We start from the raw sequence: 20,063 nt of genomic DNA, 5'->3' as shown, positions 1-20,063 counted from the left end.
AAAAAAAAAAAAAATAGCAAAAAGCGTATTTTGATTGGTTTGCGCAAAAGTTATTGCGTTTACTAACTAAGGGAAAGATTTTTGTCATTTTTTTTTTTTTAACGAGTAATGGAGGCGATCTGCGATTTTTTTTGCGGTACTCTGACATTGCGGCGGACAGATCGGACACTTGACTGACATTTTTGGGGGGACAGTGACATTACTGCAGTAATCAGTGCTATACATATGCACTGTTACTGTAAAAATGACACTGGGAGGGAAGGGGTTAACTTTATTGGAGAGGGAGGGGTTAAGTGTGTCCCTAGGGGCGTGTTTCTAACTTTGATTGGATGTGGCTTTGTGTGTAACAGCACAGATCAACGGTACTACATAGCAGGACCGAGTGATCTGTGCTTTTACACAGGGAGAATGACAGGCGGCTTTGTTTACATTAGCCGCCTGCCTTTCTCCCTCTCCACCCGACGATCGCGAGTGACCGGCGGACGTCGGGTCTGCCGGTCACACACGCCGGCTTCTTCGGGTACGAGCGGGGGCGGGAGCGCGCCTCCGGCGGCGCGCGCTCACCCCCTATTCACTCCCAGGCTAGTGACATGCCGGTACGTCATTTTGCCTGGGAGGGGCTGACCGCCGCCATATATAGTCGGGCAGCGGTCGGCAAGTGGTTAACAGAGGGGATGGCATGCTTATACTGTACAGTAATGTACTTTATATATGATAGCAGCATATCTTTATTTATACCAATAAATGGTTGTGGAACGAATCATCTGAATGTCCATTATTTCTTATAGGAAAATTTGCTTTGATATACGAGCGCTTTGGATTACAAGCATGCTGCTGGAACAAATTAAGGTATTACTGTACCTACTTGAGCCCATTTTTGATCCAGCGATGTGCATGAAAACCTCAGCTCTCTCCCTCCTCTCAGGGCAGATAGCCATTGGCTCCTGCTGCTGTCAATCAAATCCTGTGACGAGGGAGAAGGGGGTGGGGCCAAGCAGTGCTGTCTATATCAATAAACGCAGACAGTGCGGCTCGGAAGCAAGACCGCACGGTTGCCCCCCCATAGAAAGCGGCAGTGGGGGAGCCCAGAAGAAGAGGATTGGGGCTGCTCTGTGAAATATCATTACACAGAGCAGATAAGTATAACATGTTTATTAGTTTATTGAAAAAAAGAAACAAAATGTAAAGCTTTAGAGTCCGTTCACACTAAGGCGACACGACTCTGTACTACTTCGGGGGTGACTTGTGCATTGCCATGCACCACGACTTCGGAGCGACTTGCATGGACTTCACATAATGGGAGTCTATGCAAGTCGCTCCGAGGTCGCCCCCCGAAGTAGTACAGGACCTTTTTTCTAAGTCGGAGCGACTTGTGTCGCTCCCATTAGAATGGGTCCTGTAGCGGTCAATGGACCGCGAGGGAGCGCGACTTGTCAGGCTGACAATTCGCCTGACAAGTCGCACTAGTGTGGACCGAGTCTTACAATCACTTTAAGTACAGACTTGTGATGTGTGGGTGGAAGGGGTTGGGGCGATGGGAGGGTGGTTTGGAACAGTTTACTGTATTAAAAAGCTAGGTAGGGGGCCGAAGGGGATTTTTTTTTTTTTTTTTTTATATAGTGAACTTGGTCTTTAAAGGCGTTGACAGATTCAACAAATATCTGCCAATCACATCAAACGACCCAGAGGTAGAAGTGGTTTGTCTTATTCCATATGGTCTATTGGGGTCACCCATGCCTACTGTAAACAAACCCAAAACCGCCATTAAGCTCTACCCACTGCATAAAGCAGAGGCGTAACTAGAACCTTCAGGGCCCCAAGGCAAGAAACCATGAAGGGCCCCCCCAGGCCCCTTCCCTTCAAGCCTGGGGCTCTTCCCACTGATCCTGGGGCCCTTTACTCTCATTGCGGGGCCCTTTATTACGGTAACGCAGCGGGACCCTTTCACAAGTTCTGCAGTGGGCCCCCTTCCTGCCCTCTTGGGCCCCCCCCATGGTGGTGGAATGCCAGGGCCCGGTTGCAAGTGTGACCTTTGCGGCCCTGGAAGTTCACCCACTGGTGTCAGTAGTTTTTATTTTTTGGTATTTTTATTGTGGTATTTTTTTTATCATTTTATTTTTTTTTACAATGTCACTGACTATGACTCTGTCCATTCAGAAAAGGAAGGAGCTGGTAAATTACATATTTACCAACCCCTTCCTGGTTCTCTATTGTGACACATCCCCTGCAGCAGCTGGCAGGAGAGGGGAGGGAGCACAGTGGTGGGGGGAGCACACAGGGGCCCAGAGACGGCAGAACAAAAGTGAACTGGATAGGAGGAGCGGCGGGGGCAGCATACAGAGGAACCAATCTCCTCCATTTTCCTCCTGCAGCTACAGGAGGAAAAAGGAGGACAGATATTTCTCTACATGCTGCCCCCGCCGCCCCTCCTATCCAGGTGTACAGGGGAGCCGCACAGGCCCCCTGGAGCATGGGGCCTGGTTGCAATTGCAATCCCTGCAACCCCTGTAGTTACGCCCCTGGCATAAAGTTATGCATGGTTTCAACCACAGCTGGACTGGGAGAGTACAGATTTCCTGGACACGGACACACAGACTGATGGAGGTGAAAGTACAGCGGGAGATAATTTGGGAATACAATTGTAGGAAATAAACTCCTAAAATGATCTCATTACATTTCCAGCAAAAACTTCCTTTTTTTTTTTTTTTTTTTTATGTAAACAGCAAACGTGTCAGCGATTCCCTGTAGTAGCTCACAGTTTAGCTCATGAACTGCCCAGATCTGTATTAAGCATATCGCTGACCTGTTGTGGAACTACAAGTCTCAGCACACCTTTCATGCTGGAGCCTGCGGTTCTACAATGGCTGGTGAGTGCAGCTTTGCCTAGAAGCTGCGTAATATGTGATAGATAAACCGTACATGAAATAGGAGCAGGCTCTGGTAGCCAAGGACGACTCTTGCTGCTGAACCACAAGCCCCAGCGTGTTCTTAGTTCCATAACAGCTGGATGCCCAAAGGTTGCTGTATTCAGCCTTTAACGGAAACAGAAACCCAGAACATAATAAAAGGTATTTTCCAGTTTTCATCCTTTGTGCTTCTTGATGTTATTAGAAAAGACGATGTGCACTTTCTTTACCTTATCAATGTATTTGAATTACATACCGACCCTCCACCCAAGGGCAATGCTAGATGACAAGGCTGTATGCGAGGCGTGGGTCATTGCCAGGCGTTATCTACAAAGAAGCCATATAAAGAGCCATCTGTTGGAAGGTTAGCTGTGAATCTCTGGGTAGTAGTAGTACACAAAGACATCTATTGGAAGGTTACCTGTGGATCTCTGGGTAGTAGTAGTAGTACACAGAGCCATCTTATTGGAAGGTTAGCTGTGGATCTCTGGGTAGAAGAAGTACACAGAACTATCGGTAGGTTACCTGTGGATCTCGGAGTAGAAAAATTACACAGAGCCATAAATTAGAAGGTCACCTGTGGATCTCCGGGTAGAAGAAGTACACAGAGCGGTCTATTTGAAGGTCACCTGTGGATCTCCGGGTAGAAGAAGTACACAGAGCGGTCTATTTGAAGGTCACCTGTGGATCTCGGAGTAGAAAAATTACACAGAGCCATCAATTAGAAGGTCACCAGTGGATCTCTGGGTAGAAGAAGCACACAAAGCAGTTTATTGGAAGGTCACCTGTGGATCTCTGGGCAGAAGTACACAGAGCCATCTATTGGAAGGTCACCTGTGGATCTCCAGGTAGAAGAAGAACACAGAGCCATCTATTGGAAGGTCACCTGTGAATCTCTGGGTAGAAGAAGTACACAGAGCCATCTATTGGAAGGTCACCTGTGAATCTCTGGGTAGAAGTACACAAAGCCGTCTATTGGAAGGTCACCTGTGGAACTCTGGGTACAAGCAGCACACAAAGCAGTCTATTGGAAGGTCACCTGTGGAACTCTGGGTAGTAGTAGTACACAGAGCAGTCTATTGGAAGGTCACCTGTGGATCTCTGGTTAGAAGTACATAAAGCCATCTATTTGAAGGTCACCTGTGAATCTCTGGGTAGAAGCGGCACACAAAGCAGTCTATTTGAAGGTCACCTGTGGAACTCTGGGTAGAAGTACACAGAGCCATCTATTGGAAGGTCACCTGTGGATCTCTGGGTAGAAGTATACAGAGCCATCTATTGGAAGGTCACCTGTGGATCTCTGGGTAGAAGTATACAGAGCCATCTACTGGAAGGTCACCTAAGGATCTCTGGTTAGAAGAAGTACACAGAGCCAGCTATTGGTAGGTCACCTAAGGATCTCTGGTTAGAAGAAGTACACAGAGCCATCTATTGGAAGGTCACCTGAGGATCTCTGGTTAGAAGTACACAGAGCCATCTATTGGAAGGTCACCTGTTGATCTCTGGGTAGAAGAAGTACACAGAGCCAGCTATTGGTAGGTCACCTGTGGATATCCGGGTAGAAGAAGTACACAGAGCAGTCTATTGGAAGGTCACCTGTGGATCTCCGGGTAGAAGTAGTACACAGAGCCATCTATTGGAAGGTCACCTGAGGATCTCTGGTTAGAAGTACACAGAGCCATCTATTGGAAGGTCACCTGTTGATCTCTGGGTAGAAGAAGTACACAGAGCCGTCTATTGGAAGGTCACCTGTGGATATCCGGGTAGAAGAAGTACACAGAGCAGTCTACTGTAAGGTTAGTGGAGGATCTCTAGGTAGAAGAAGAACACAGAACTATCAGTAGGTTAGCTGTAAATCTCTGGATAGAAGATGGACACAGAGCCATCTATCAGTAGGTTAGCTGTGAAGCCTTCTTGTTGAAGCATGGTCTTTCAGTCAGTGTGTTTGCGTTCCTGAAGGGACTGTGGTCGTATTGGAGGACCAGTTCCAGCTCCTGGAAGTCCTGAAGCCTTGCAACATCTTTATCCTAAAATAAAAGAGAATAGTAGAATGAGATTATATGCTGTTACTCATTCACCTTACCAACCAGCTCTACCAATGCTTCCACTGGCTTCCGATCACCCAGCAAATAAAATTCAAAATACTTATATAAAAAGTCATCCACAACTGTGCCCACCACCAACCATCTTAAAAGATCACCCAAACAGTCCTTTACCATCCTTCCAAGGCCTCCTGCTTTCTAATTCCCTTGTCACCTCCTCCCATGTTCATCCCCAGGACTTAACTAGAGCCTCTCCCATCCTCTGGAACTCCTTACCCCAATCTGTCCAGTTATCTCCTACTCTTAAGGTGATTCCCGAAAACTCTCTTCAGGGAGGCCCTTCCATCAACTAAACCCCACACAGATACTAACTTTAGCATGACTTGCTCCTCCTCTTTTAGATTGTAAGCTCCCATGAGTCGGGCCCCTCCTAGCCCTATTGCGTAGTAGCTGTACTGTCTCCCTTTATTTTATAAATTCTTTATTAAAATAATACTTAAATGGAAAAAGTTTCCAAGAAAAACGTCTCCAAGGAAAGGGGGGGGGGGGGGGGCAGGGGATTAGACGTTATTTTTTTTTTTTAAAGAAACTGTCTCCTTTTCCAGTTTTGCATTACTATATGGATGATGGTACCCCCCATAAATTTTTATAGGCTCATCTTATCTTTATTTAAACCCTATAGGCTCATCTTATCTTTATTTAAATAAGTTAAAGCATTTGTTACCTAAACCCTTTATATTCCCGATATGTGTCTGCTGTACCATGTACTTGTATGAAAAAGTATCCTTTTCTCTTTGTATTGCTTCCTTTGTGTGAAATCCCCGGTGTTCCTGCTAGTCCCTCTGCTTTTCTATTAAAAACTGACCACACTAGGCAGGAGAACACATCGTGGTCAGTTCTCTAGCTATGCTGGGAACTCAGTATACTCTCCTCCAATGACCAGACTTGCCCTGACACGCCCACGCTGCACATCCATTCACTGGGTAGCTCAATGTGCTGCTGCTCCTCCTATCTAATTTTTGATACATCTATAGGCAGCTTAACCACCAAGGACATCATATGATGTCCTGGACTTTGAGTGGAGATTTGTGAATGATGGGGACAGCTGCAGGCATTATTCAGATATCATCTTTTGCAGCCGGCAATTCCCGGCACCAAAAGAACAATCAAAGCAGTAGTTCAGTCGCTTGATCGTTCTTACAGGCGGTGGGAGGGAACGCCCCCACCCTTCCCGCCACCCTCCGATGCTTCGGCGACCTGGAGAAGGAATCCGCCGGTGGCAGATGTTCACCATAGAGAATACTGAGGACCAGATGATCCCTGGCAGTCTTTGACTCTCGGAGGCCCGGGCGCGACCAGTGCTGTATTTTGGCCTAGGCCGACAAGACCCAGGCCTAGGGCGGCACCTTGCAGGGGGGCAGGAAAAAGTTGCCCCCCCCCTCGACCTGAGACTCTATTGGCCATTGGTTGCTAGAGCCGTCCCTCTCACCCCTCTCCCTCACCCCCCTTCGCTCTCTCTCACATCTCCCCCCTCTCTCTCTCTCTCACACCTCCCCCCTTTCTCTCTCTCTCTCACACCTCCCCCCTCTCTCTCACCCCCCCTCTATCTCAACCCCTCCTCTTTCACCCCCCTCTCTCTCTCACCCACCCTCTCTCCCACCCCCCTCCCTCTCCCACTCCCCTCTCCCAATCCCGCCCCCCTCTCACCCCCACTCCCTCTCCCTCTACCGCCCCCCTCTCACCCCCCCCCCCCCTTGTGAGCTCTCAGGGGTTCATGCTGGGACTTTTGGAGGGAGTCACATCCATTAAAAAGGAAGGAGTGGGGCAAATTTACATAGGAGGGGGGAGGAGGCGCCCAATTTTAGTCTTGCCTAGGGCAGCACAAAACCAAAATACACCACTGGGCGCGACGTCATGACGTCAGGTCCGGATTGGCAGTTGTAAACAATTTTTTTTTTTTTTTATCTCAGTCTTTCCTGCCTAGAGGAGAGATGTGGAGTCTTATAGACACCACATCTCTCCATAAAGAGGACCTGTCATGCCCGATTCCTATTACAAAGGATGTTTCTTGTAATAAGAATAAAAGTGATCAAAAACGAAAATATTAAATTTAAAACGGAAAGTGTAAAAATATAAGAAATTAAAATGAAATCAACAATAAAAATTTTAAGCGCCCCCGCGTGCTTTCACGCAGAAGCGAACGCATATGTACGTTGCGCCCACATATGTAAATAGGGTTCAAACCAAACATGTGAGGTATCACCGTGAACGTTGGAGCGAGAGAAATAAATATAGCCCAAGACCTCCTCTTATTACTGTAAACTGGTAACCTGTAAAAATGTTTAAAGTATCACCTATGGGGATTTTTAAGTACTGAAGTTTGGCGCCATTCTACAAGTGTGTGCAATTTTAAAGGGTGGCATGTTAGGTATCTTTTTACTCAGAGTAACATTATCTTTCACAATATAGAAAAAAATTGGACTAACTTTAGTATTTTGTTTTTTTTTTTTAATTAAAAAAAAAAACACGTATGGAAAATTGCTGCCCAAACACGGTGTGACATAAAAAGTTGCAACGATCGCCATTATATTTCCTAGGGTCCCTGCTAAAAAAAAAAAATAAAAAATATGTTTGGGGGTTCTGAGTAATTTTCTAGCAAAAAAAATATGATTTTTTACATGTAGGAGAGGATGCCAGAATAGACCCATCTGGGTTTACAGACTGTTGTCCGATTGTCACATGACTAATCTGGCTGCTTGTCACATGACTAATCTGGCTGCTTGTCACATGACTAATCTGGCTGCTTGTCACATGACTAATCTGGCTGCTTGTCACATGACTAATCTGGCTGCTTGTCACATGATTGTAATCTGGCTGCTGGTCACATGATTGTAATCTGGCTGCTGGTCACATGATTGTAATCTGGCTGCTTGTCACATGATTGTAATCTGGCTGCTGGTCACATGATTGTAATCTGGCTGCTGGTCACATGATTGTAATCTGGCTGCTGGTCACATGACAGTTTTGGCTCTCGCTGACCGTAGGGCTGTGCACAGGGGGAGGAATACTTCGATATCTATCACTTCAGATCAAATATCAGCTTTAAATGAGGAAACTGACGATGGTCTGGCGCCTACCTTCCGGAGCATAGTGTTGGGCAGTTTGCGGATTCTCTCCACGTTGTCTGGACTGACGCCCAGCTCATAGCAGCAGACTCGGAGCAGCTCTCTGTAGGTCAGGGCCTCCCTGTCCATCTCCACCTCGATGAAATCGTTGTCCCCGGGGGCACTGCTCTGAATTCTCACTTTCAGGACTAATTCTACCCAAGAGAAACAAAAATCACATCAGAAATACAGAATGCAATCTATAGAATGTCAGTCTTTGTAGCGTTCACAGATAGCAGCATGTTCAGCTTCCTTTTCCATCTAAGGCTGGCCATAGATTATGCGATTCCCTTTCCTGCAACCTGAAAGAAAATCACTTGATTCCCCCCATTAACACAGTCAATGAGTCCCACTGAGCTATTGTGTTCTCCTGGGGGGGGGGCATCCCTGCTGGGAGAACACAGTGATTGTTGCTAGCGGCTACAGCAGCAGGCAGTAATAGCATGCTACAAATTCAACATGCTGGTTGTATCCAGGTCGATCGATAGTTCAACTTAGGTACAATCAGCCCATGCCCATACATGGTTGAAATCTCGGCAAGTCCCTGTTGAACCAGCAGAGATTCGATCCATCTATGGCTGGCTTAACACAACAAAGAAGACCCACCGGTAAAAACATTTCTCTGGTAAGGCTGGAGCTCTCCAACCAGCGGACACCCTGAGCTTTGCAGATTGGAGATTTTTGGCTCTCGCTCAGCAGGAGGTGTGTCCAGTGTGGCTGCTTTAGAGCCGGTTCACACTGGGGCGACTTGTCAGGCGACCTGGTCGCCTGCCATAGATTAGCACAGGACCCGTTCTAATAGAGCGACACAAGTCGCTCCGACTTAGAAAAAGGGTCCTGTACTACTTTGGGGCGACCTGGAGCGACCTGCATTGACTTCAATGATATGAAGTCCGTGCATGCCGCTCCGAGGTCGCGGTGCGAGCTGCGCACCGCGACTTCACAGGTCGCCCCGGCAAGTCGGGTCGCGCCTATGTGAACCGGCTCTTAGAAGGAACACACAATTGCCTCGTTTCCACTGAGCGGAACGGTTCGGGTCGGTACAGTTTGGAAGGGTTAGAATGGTCCAGTCTATTCAGGTGAGCGTTTCCACTGCAAGTCGGGCCACCAGGGACCATGCGGGGTTTACACCAAATGAGGTGTTTGTTTTGCTCTTTCATTTGACGTGAGCATTGAAGTTTTCCTGTCCGCCAATCAGTGGAATCTATCGTGTGACGCCAGTAGCTCCGCCCTAACCGTACCGTACCATTTCCTATGGCCCTACATCTGAAGCAGGACCAGGAATGGTGCGGTTTGGTTCAGTTGTATGGGCCACTTTCATAATGGAAACACCCAAAATAGCGTACCGTACCGAACCGACCCGAACCGATCCGCTCAGTGGAAACGAGGCATAAGTAACACAATGTAACACAATGTAAGACCATCACACCTTTTGTAATGGTGAACCTGGTGAGTATTTAGCTGATTTAACCACTTCAGTTCTTTGAACATACATAGTATGTCCACAGGGTGAAGGGTTAAGCACAAGCTTAGGGCCGCAGCAGCTTCTGCTCATTTTCTTCACCTGGCTTAAGGCTGTAAAGTAAAAGTGATCCAGGCGGCCGTATAGCTGCCTGATCACTTGTACAAGAATAAAGATATATACATAGTGGCGCAAGCAGAGGGCATGTGGAAGCTGATAAATGTCCATAGGGTAGTCTTACGGACCATCCTTATTGTCCATGTGAAGATGGGGTACAATCTGTAATCTCTGGGCCAGCCTGGAAGGGAGCGGAGGCGATCTCCAAACTTGTAAAAAGCAGAGAGAAAACAGGCGCCTCTGGGTAAGATTGTAAAAGTTTTAATAAAAACTTACATAACAGTAAGTGGATGCAGGTCCATGAATGATCTGGTGTCCGGGGGCTGCTGGGGCCGTCTCTTGGGTCAATAGGGTGCCTCTCGCCTTGTTGTCCTGTCCGTCAGGAAGTGATGATGATGCGAGAAATTGAGTCAGAGGGCTGAACCGCAGGTGAACCCCAGCATCTGCTGTCTGGAGATCACCGGGGTGTTTGCGACGCGTTTTGGACCATGCTAATAGATTGGCTTGAAAAAGGAGCGCGCGCTGGCACTTCACCGCAGTGCGCATGCTCTGAAACGTGTCGCAAGCACGCCGGTGATCCCCAGATGGCAGACACTGCGGCTCACCTGTGGTCCAGCCCTCGGACTCAATTTCTCACATCAACATCACTTCCAGCCGGACAGGACAACAAGACAAGAGGCATCCCATTGACCCAAGAGACGGCCCCAGCAGCCCCTGGACACCGGATCATTCATGGACCTGCATCCACTTACTATTATGTACGATTTTAATGCATCCTGTCATATTAAAACTTTTACAATCTTACCCAGAGGCACCTGTTTTCTCTCTGCTTTTTACATGTTTGGAGATCGCTTCTGCTCCCTTCCAGGCTGGCCCTGAGATTACAGATTGTACCCCATCTTCACATGGACAATAAGGATGGTCCGTATAACTACCCTATGGACATTTACAGGGGCAGACTGACCATTTGGGCACTCGGGCACTCCCTCGAGGGCCTAGGGTCAGTAGGGGGCCCCATGAGACTCTACACACTATGGAAAGAAGCCAGGAACTTCCATGCAGGCTATGCTGCTATAGATATTTATTTTAAATGCCCACTCTATGAAGCTGAGCTGCAATTTGTAGGTGGGGTTTGATGTGGCTTGAGTGTGGACACAGGGGGCCCCATGATCTCCTATTGCCCAGGGGCCCCATGAGTTGTCAGTCCACCCCCCGGCATTTATCAGCTTCCACATGCCCTCTGCTTGCGCCACTATGTATATATCTTTATTCTTGTACAAGTGATCAGGCAGCTATACGGCCACCTGGATCACTTTTACTTTACAGGCTGAATCCAGGTGAAGAAAATGAGCAGAAGCTGCTGCAGCCATAAACTTGTGGTTAACCCTTCACCCCGTGGACATACTATCTATGTTCAAAGAACTGAAGTGGTTAAATCAGCTAAATACTCACTAGGTCCACCATTACAAAAGGTGTGCTTTGTGAAAAGGGGTGTGTCCCTTCCCTCCAATCAGCTCTCACTGAGCTCTGCATTACCTTCAGCTCAACTCTAACTACAGCTCTCCCCTTTTTTCTGACAGGCTGTATACTTTCTAGACTTTAACACGGGTGTAGAGAAGAGAAGACTGCAAATAAACAGGTACATCTTATGTAGGAGGATTGGTTTCATCTCTGTGTATATATATGTGGGTTTACAACCACTTTAAGCCAAATACCAGTTTTGAAGCTGGTAGGGTCCTGATGGAGGAGGGGTCTGAAAAACATGGCCGCCCAGCCCCCTCCTGCAGGGACGGAGACATATTTGTGAGCCCCCCCGGCAGATCGTACAGCGATACCTTTCATGTTAGATGGGAAGGCTCCGGTGAAGAAGAACGGCTGAAAGACTTGCATAGGTCCACCATGAGCGGCGCTGTGCGGTAGATTAGAGGGAACCGGTGAGAACATCCCGCGGTTCTGGGAGACTGGCGTCTGGCACACGGATCCAGTCTGTACCGGCGAGTGCGCACATTCTGGCGGGATTTGGACTTCGCCGTTGTAAAACAAAGCCGGGAATTTGTCCTCTTTCTTCACCGAAGCGGTCAGGTGAATGTTCTCCACGCCGTTGCTCAGTAAAGGAAAGCTGGTGGTGGGCGGCGGCTGTGCAGCGATGTGCGAGTTTCCGTTTTCAGCGAACGTTGCTGGGGTGGTCTCTTGCTTGACGGCGCTGTCGCGGGTATAACCGTATGGGAAAGGCGGATTGGCGAGGTAATTCGGGATAAAAGATAAATCGGGTTCAGGCTTAACTTCCTCTGCTTCCAAATCCTCCACTGCAATAAAAAGGAAACATTTATTAATAATAACAACAAAAAACGAGTCCGATAAATAAGAGGCTGAAAAATGCGGCAACTGGACGCCGAGTGCTACTGTATCCAGCAGCTTCGCGTTGTAGTCTGTCATAGATTTTGATTGGCTGTTTGCAGCGGAGCTATTAGGCTCCAGCCTGGATGCCCGCACGCCCGTTCTGACAGTAAAGGGCCATTCACCCGGCTGCAGATCACTTGCCCCGCTACCTCTGCCTTTTGTGGTGTGTCTCTTCCGAGCTGATAAAGGAGGGGAAGAAATAAACTCATCTTCTCTGGTTGTGTCCAGAGACCCAGGTAATTGTGGGAAAATGCACAGCTGTACTGACTCCTCCCCTGGACTGCAATGGCTTCCTCCGATTTGAGCTTCTCACAATGTGCATTAGAAGTTGCAGCAAGTTAGAAAGAGCCCACCTCGCTTTCTGGCTGGAGGGTCTGACTTGCTGCAGCTTCTAATGCACATTGTGAGAAGCTCACAGCGTGCAGGGAAATCAGTCAGCCATTGCAGTCCAGGGGAGGAGTCGGTACAGCTGTGCATTTTCCCACAATTCCCTGGACACACCCAGAGAAGATCCAGCATCATCTAGCCCACAGGTGTCAAACACAAGGCCCGCGGGAAAAATCCAGCCCACCAGGACATTTCATGTGGCCCTCACAGCTCTCCTGCAGCTGCAGCAACCCCTTCGTCTCAGCAGTCGGCAGCAGAAAGGAGGCAAGAACTGCTCCACCAGATTATGTACTTTCCCGTGCATCCGCGGAAAGGCTCGTCTCTAACCCCACCAATCTCAGCAATCAGCAGCAGAGGAGGACAGAACTCCCCCCTACAGATCCTTTACTCCTCTGTGCTGCCGCAGCACCCCCTCATCTCCACCTCCCATGGTCTCATCAGCATTCCTCTGGTCCTCCTCCAGACCTGGCACTTTCTGCTGTTAAGCTCACCCCCCCCCCAGCTTCTTCCTGGCAGGAGCACGAGGTAAAGATGATGAATGGTAATGCAAGGGAGGGGGGGAAACTCTTGGCTTCTGATGGTTGGGGGGAACTCTTGACTTCTGATGGTGGGAGGGGGGAAATCTTGGCTTCTGATGGTGGGGGGGGGGGGACGGGGACTCTTGACTTCTGATGGTGGGAGGGGGGAAATCTTGGCTTCTGATGGTGGGAGGGGGGAACTCTTGACTTCTGATGGTGGGGGGGGGGACTCTTGACTTCTGATGGTGGGGGGGGGGGGGAACTCTTGACTTCTGATGGTGGGGGGAGGGGGGGGTCTTGACATCTTAAGTAAAAAGGATGTGGGGTGCTCTAGACATGCAGTCTTACGTTCTTCTGTCTGGAATGATCACAGAGCGCCTGTGATCCTTATATATAAGATCACTGGTCTCTGTGATAGTTTCATAAGCCCCGCCCCCCTCACAGATAGAAACATGCCCCTAGGTACACATTTAACCATTTGATCGCCCCTGGGTTAACCCCTTCCCATGAGATTATTACAGTGACAGTGCATATTTTTAGCACTGATTACAGTAGTAATGTCACTGGTCCCCCCAAAAGTGTCAAAAATGTCAGTTAGGGGTCTGATCTGTCTGCTGCAATGTCGCAGTCCCGCAAAAAAATCGCAGATCACTGCCGTTACTAGTAAAAAAAAAACAAAACAATAAAAATGACAAAAATCTTTCCCGTAGTTAGTAGACGAGATAACTTTTGCGCAAACCAATCAAAATACGCTTATTGCGGGGATTTTTTTACCAAAAATATGTAGTAAAAAAAAAATTGGCATATAATGTTAATAAAAATTAGATTTTTAATTTTTCTTTTTTGGAGAATGTTATATAGCAGAATGTGAAAAATATTGTTTTTTTTTTTTTTTTTTCAGAATTGTCGCTCGGCGCCATTACTAGTAAAAAAAAAAAAAAAACAATAAAAATTACATAAATCTTTCCCCTAGTTTGTAGACGCGATAACTTTTGCGCAAACCAATCAAAATACGCTTATTGTGGTTTTTTTTTTTACCAAAAATATGTAGCAGAAAACAAATTGGCCTAAAATGTTCAAAAAAAAATTGATTTTTACATTTTTTTTGGGAATGTTATTTAGCAGAAAGTGAAAAATATATTTTTTTTTTTTTTCAGAATTGTCGCTCTTTTTTTGTTTATAGCACAAAAAATAAAAATCGCACAGGTGATCAAATACCACCAAAAGAAAAAAAACTCTATTTGTGGGTAAAAAAGGACATCAATTTTATTTGGGTACAGCGTCGTAGGACATTGCAATTGCCCGTCAAAGTAACGCAGTGCCGTATAGCAAAATAGGGCCTGGTCATTGAGCAGCCAAATCCTCCGGGGCTAAAGAAAATACTTCTGCTATATAAGCAAAGAGCTGTCAGTGAAATACCCAGAAAAAATCCACCAATCACAGAAATGGCATATCAGGGGCGGGGTCTGGTGATGTCACTACTGTGCCGCCCCCATCCCCACCTCACACGTGCTTCCCTGATCGCCCTCTGACACGCTGGGATGGCTTAGTTGCTCCGCCCTGATAGGTGACCTCTGATGCTCCGCCCCCCCACCCAACGCCCTTCGGTCTCTTCCTCCCCCGGAACCAAATTGTCGCTATTTTTTTGTTTATAGCGCAAAAAATAAAAAAATCGTGATCAAATACCAAAAGAAAGCTCTATTTGTGGGGAAAAAAATACATCAATTTTATTTAGGTACAGCGTCGCACGGCTGCGCAATTGCCCGTTAAAGTAACGCAGTGCTGAATCGCAAAATATGGCCTGGTCATTAAGGGGGGAAATCCTTCCGGGCCAGAAGTGGTTAACTGATTTATAAAGCGGCTTGAAGAAAGCGGCTTCCCCCATATGTGGAAATAAGCCAATTTTTACCAAAACAGGATGATACAAAAATGAGTCATTTTAACGATCTTCATAATAATGTTAGTTATATAGAATAAAGCTCATTTTTCTTTTTAAGCTTTGGATGAGGCGGTGAGGGGTTAGAGTCCCTGCTTGTGTCCTGCTGTATACTCAATGGGTCCTATTCATAAAAATAAAAAATAAATAAATAAAAATGTCTCTGTGAACGCGTGAATGCCTCAGCATTTGTATAACCAATATGAATGCTCCCCATTCTGTCTCTAATATGTGTATTTCTTATGACTGTCAGCTCCATCTAGTGCCCATAATGCATTATTTTCCTTTTTTTGGTATTTCAGAAAAACGCTGCATCCTGGCCACTAGATGGCGCTAACAATCATTAGAAATACACATATTAGACACATCATGGGGATTATCTGCAACAGCTGAGACTTTCGTGCAGCAAATTTGTTATAAATAGACGTCTATGTGTCCGGGTTATCATTGTCATTGGGACTGAAGGTGATGAGAAAATATAAAAACGTTGAGCTGTCACCTGGCCAGGAATAAAGGCGAAATGATCTTCCAATATAGATGATATTTGTTTTCAAAAGGAGAGCAGCCTACAAATGTCTTCACTGGACACCCCCCAAAATGTTGGGGGCATGTGGCCTGGATAACTCTCCAGCTGGCAGCTGACTGTCATTGACCAAGTATAGTCATAACCATATTTGGCCAATGGCGGCACCCAGGATGCCCACTGGCAGCATGAAACAAGATCTGCCCATTTAGTTTGCCCGTTCATCAAACTGAAAAGCCTGCAGACCCCCCATTACCACCAGGCCAGGGATGTGCTGAGAAAGCCCCTGTCCTTTGGCATTGGGACAAGGTTTCTTGCCAATGGGGTGCTCCCTGGTAGGGTACCCCCAAAATGTTGGGGGCATGTGGCCTGGATAGCTCTCCATCCGGCAGCTGACTGTCATTGACCAAATATAGTTATAACCATATTTGATCAATGGCGGCACCCAGGATGCCCGCTGGCAGCGTGAAACAAGATCTGCCCATTTCGTTCACTGGACACTTTAGCTTTTCACAATTTGGTGAACGGGCAAACTAAATAAGCAGATCTTGTTTCACGCTGCCAGCGGGCATCCTGGGTGCCGCCATTGATCAAATATGGTTAGGACTATATTTGGTCAATGACAGTCAGCTGGCAGCTGGAGAGCTATCTAAGCCACATGCCCTCAACATTTTGGGGGTAGCCTACCAGGGAGCACCCCATTGGCTACCAGGGAGCACCCCATTGGCAAGAAACCTTGTCCCCATGCCAATGGACAAGGGCTTTCTCAGCACATCCCTGGCCTGGTGGTAATGGGGGGTCTGCAGGCTTTTCACAGTTTGGTGAATGGGCAAACTAAATGGGCAGATCTTGTTTCACGCTGCCAGTGGGCATCCTGGGTGCTGTCACTGACCAAATATGGTCATGACTATTTTTGGTCAATGACAGTCAGCTGCCAGCTGGAGAGTTATCTAAGCCACATGCCCCCAACATTTTAGGGGCACCCCATTGGCAAGAAACCTCGTCCCCATGCCAATGGACAAGGGCTTTCTCAGCACATCCCTGGCCTGGTGGTAATGGGGGGTCTGCAGGCTTTTCAGAGTTTGATGAACGGGCAAACTAAATGGGCAGATCTTGTTTCACGCTGCCAGTGGGCATCCTTGGTGCCGCCATTGACCAAATATGGTTAGGACTATACTTGGTCAATGAAAGTCAGCTGCCGGCTGGAGAGCTATCCAGGCCACATGCCCTCAACATTTTGGGGGTACCCCACCAGGGGGCACCCCATTGGCAAGAAACCTTGTCCCCATGCCAATGGACAAGGGCTTTCTCAGCACATCCCTGGCCTGGTGATAGTGGGGGGGTCTGCAGGGGGAGGGGGCTAGAAAAGAATGGCAGACTTACCTCCCAGGACTCTCTTGATCTCCCTCTTGGAGGTGAGCTGAGCGGCTTTCTCTCCTTTGCTGGTGAAGATCTCTTTATCAGCCCCGGCTTCTAGCAGGTAGGACACGATGTGGAGGTGATTGCGTTTACAAGCCCAGTGCAGGCAAGTCCTGTGTACAGGGAGAAGACACGAGGCCGTCACACCAGAAATACAGACAAAACAGAACAAGAGGAGGCAACAAAGGTTTAATCCCAAAAACTCACATCTACCTCTACTATCTGGGTGGAAGCAGTAGTCTTTCTGCAGAGATCTGACAGAGGTCACTGCACACACACCAGCAGTCTTCTCTGCAGAGATCAGACACACCCGACAGAGAGGTCAATGCTCACACACAAGCAGCGGCCTCTCTGCAGAGATCACAGCACAAACACAGATACCAGCAGTCCTCTCTGCAGAGATCCAACACACCCGACAGAGATGCTGCTACTCACACACAAGCAGAGATCTGACGGATGTCCTTGCTCACACACACAAGCAGTGTCACAGGAGTGCAGTTCGTTCTGCACTCCTGTGACCCGTTTTGCTGCCATCACATTAACGCCATCTAGCCGCGGCAACAGTGTACGACGTCCAACCGCGGCAACAGTGTACGACGTCCAACCGCGGCAACAGTGTACGACGTCCAACCGCGGCAACAGTGTACGACGTCCAGCCGCGGCAACAGTGTACGACGTCCAGCCGCGGCAACAGTGTACGACGTCCAGCCGCGGCAACAGTGTACGACGTCCAGCCGCGGCAACAGTGTACGACGTCCAGCCGCGGCAACAGTGTACGACGTCCAGCCGCGGCAACAGTGTACGGCGTCCAGCCGCGGCAACAGTGTACGGCGTCCAGCCGCGGCAACAGTGTACGACGTCCAGCCGCGGCAACAGTGTACGACGTCCAGCCGCGGCAACAGTGTACGACGTCCAGCCGCGGCAACAGTGTACGACGTCCAGCCGCGGCAACAGTGTACGACGTCTAGCCGCGGCAACAGTGTACGACGTCTAGCCGCGGCAACAGTGTACGACGTCTAGCCGCGGCAACAGTGTACGACGTCCAGCCGCGGCAACAGTGTACGCCGTCTAGCTGCGGCATACACAGTAACCGCGGCTTCTCTTCCCAGAAATTCCATCGTCACTATACGAAATATGAACTCAGAAGAGGAGAGTAAGGCTGGCCATACATGATACAATTTTCTTTCAGTTTTCTGTCAGATTTTCTTGAAATTTACCTTCAACTATGTAGTACGAAGGCCTGCCTAATTGGATACAAGTGAATGTGTTGTTTAGCTTTGACCTCACATTATGTGGTTTGTGGTAGATCTACCAGAAAATTGTACAACAAAAGTTGGACATATATGGCCAGCCTTAATGTTTACATTATGTAGTAACCATGGCAACTGTATACACAGCAACCACGGCATCCGTAGGGAATCTCTAACAACAATGGTTGCTATGGAGACATGCAGACATGTTTATAGAACACTTGCAGCAGCCGGAAAACTAAGTCAGAGTGATCAGAAGAGAAAACCAGAGGAGAGGAGGTGTCTGTGTATACAGGAAACCATTCACTTCCATTTTCTACAGTCTGCACACATCACCCTCCATGCAGACTCAGTCTGACTATCCTTTGTACTTGTAGTGATGTGTATGACGTATATACAGGTCACCCTCCATGCAGACGTGGTGCAGTCTGAACATCCTCGATGTAGCTATAGTGATCTGTATATTATACAGTGAACATGTCACCCTCCATGCAGACTCAGTGAAGTCTGACTATCGCTTATGTACTTGTAGTGATGTGTATATACACGTCACCCTCCATGCAGACGCGATGCAGTTTTAAAATCCCCTATGTATCCGTAGTGATGTGTATGACGTATACTGTATACACAGCGAACATGTCACCCTCCATGCTGACACAGAGAGGTTTGAACGTCCTCTATGTATCTGTAATGACGTGTATATACAGTGTACATGTCACCCTCCATGCGGACATGGTACCATCGGAACATCCTCTATCTACAGTGATGTGTATGACATGCATATATATATAAATATAGTGTACATGTCACCCCCCCATGTGGACATAGTACCATCGGAACATCCTCTGTCTATATACAGTGAATATGTCACCCTCCATGTGGACATGGTACAATCTGAACATCCTCTTATATACAGTGATGTGTATGACATGCATATATACAGTGAACATGTCACTCTCCATGAGGACTCGGTGCAGTTTGAACGTCCTCTATGTATCTGTAAAGACGTGTATATATACAGTGAACATGTCACCCTCCATGTGGACATGGTACAATCTGAACACCCTCTGTCTATATACAGTGATGTGTGTGACATGTATATATACAGTGAATGTGTCACCCTCCATGCGGACATGGTACAATCGGAACATTCTCTGCCTATATACAGTAATGTGTATGACATGCATATATACAGTGTACATGTCACCCTCCATGCGGACGCGGTGCAGCCACTCACCAGCCGTTGATCTCATTCTGGGAGTTGACGTCCACCCCGGAGCTGAGCAGTTTCTGCACTTCTTCCAGGTCCCCCAATGCAGATGCTTCCCTCAGTCTTTCTTCCATGTATGTGGGGGGATCGGTCATACAGAGCCGGGGGAGGGGGTACTTCTGATCTGATAGGGAACACAGGGCTCAGGTCTGCATGGAGGATGTGGGGAGGACACACAGATCAGGATGGGAGAGGGGGAGACACTGAACAGATCTGGTTGGAGGAGACACAGATCAGATCTGCATGGAGGATGTTTGAAGGACTGGGTACAGATCTGATTAGAGGCAGAGAAATCAGATCTGCATGGAGGATGGCCTGGGTACAGATCTGATTGGGGACTCAGAGATCAGATCTGGTTGGAGGATGTATGAAGGACTGGGTACAGATCCGATTAGAGGCACAGAAATCAGATCTGCATGGAGGGTGTAGGAATGACAGGGTACAGATCTGGTTGGGAACACAGAAATCAGACCTGCATGGAGGATGTATGAAGGACTGGGTACAGATCTGGTTGGGGACACAGAGATCAGATCTGGATGGAGGGTGTAGGACTAGGAAGGACAGGGTACAGAATCAGCTCTGGTTGGAGGATGTTTAGAGGACAGAGGTCAGATCTGCATGGAGGATGTAGAGGGAATAGGTCAGGTTGGAGGATGCATGGAGGCCACA

At 47.9% G+C, this 20,063-nt stretch overlaps 1 protein-coding gene across 6 annotated transcripts; it reads right to left on the bottom strand.

The window, feature by feature from the left end:
• Positions 1-3,198: 3,198 nt before the first annotated feature.
• ANKRD40 (ankyrin repeat domain 40) lies at positions 3,199-19,945 on the bottom strand. 6 transcript variants are annotated; one of them, XM_082272454.1, is made up of 7 exons: positions 19,867-19,945; positions 19,362-19,633; positions 16,839-16,987; positions 11,527-11,997; positions 8,086-8,267; positions 4,399-4,933; positions 3,808-3,997 (listed from the first exon to the last, which is right to left on the bottom strand). In XM_082272454.1, exons 2-6 carry the CDS (start codon positions 19,487-19,489, stop codon positions 4,796-4,798), a joined length of 1,068 nt encoding a protein of 355 aa, XP_082128580.1. In that variant the 5' UTR covers positions 19,490-19,633; positions 19,867-19,945; the 3' UTR covers positions 3,808-3,997; positions 4,399-4,795. The 6 variants fall into 6 exon arrangements, with proteins under 6 accessions (XP_082128583.1, XP_082128580.1, XP_082128579.1 ...); XM_082272453.1 differs by lacking the exon at positions 19,867-19,945 and adding an exon at positions 4,298-4,349 and having other exon boundaries at positions 19,362-19,683; XM_082272455.1 differs by lacking the exon at positions 19,867-19,945 and having other exon boundaries at positions 4,399-4,554; positions 4,604-4,933; positions 19,362-19,683.
• Between the last annotated feature and the right edge of the window lie 118 nt (positions 19,946-20,063).

The sequence above is a fragment of the Pelophylax lessonae genome, assembly GCF_965119305.1.
Source record: "Pelophylax lessonae genome assembly, chromosome: 11".
In the NCBI taxonomy this organism is placed as follows: Eukaryota; Metazoa; Chordata; class Amphibia; order Anura; family Ranidae; genus Pelophylax; species Pelophylax lessonae.
This window is presented reverse-complemented; position numbering and strand designations above follow the sequence as displayed.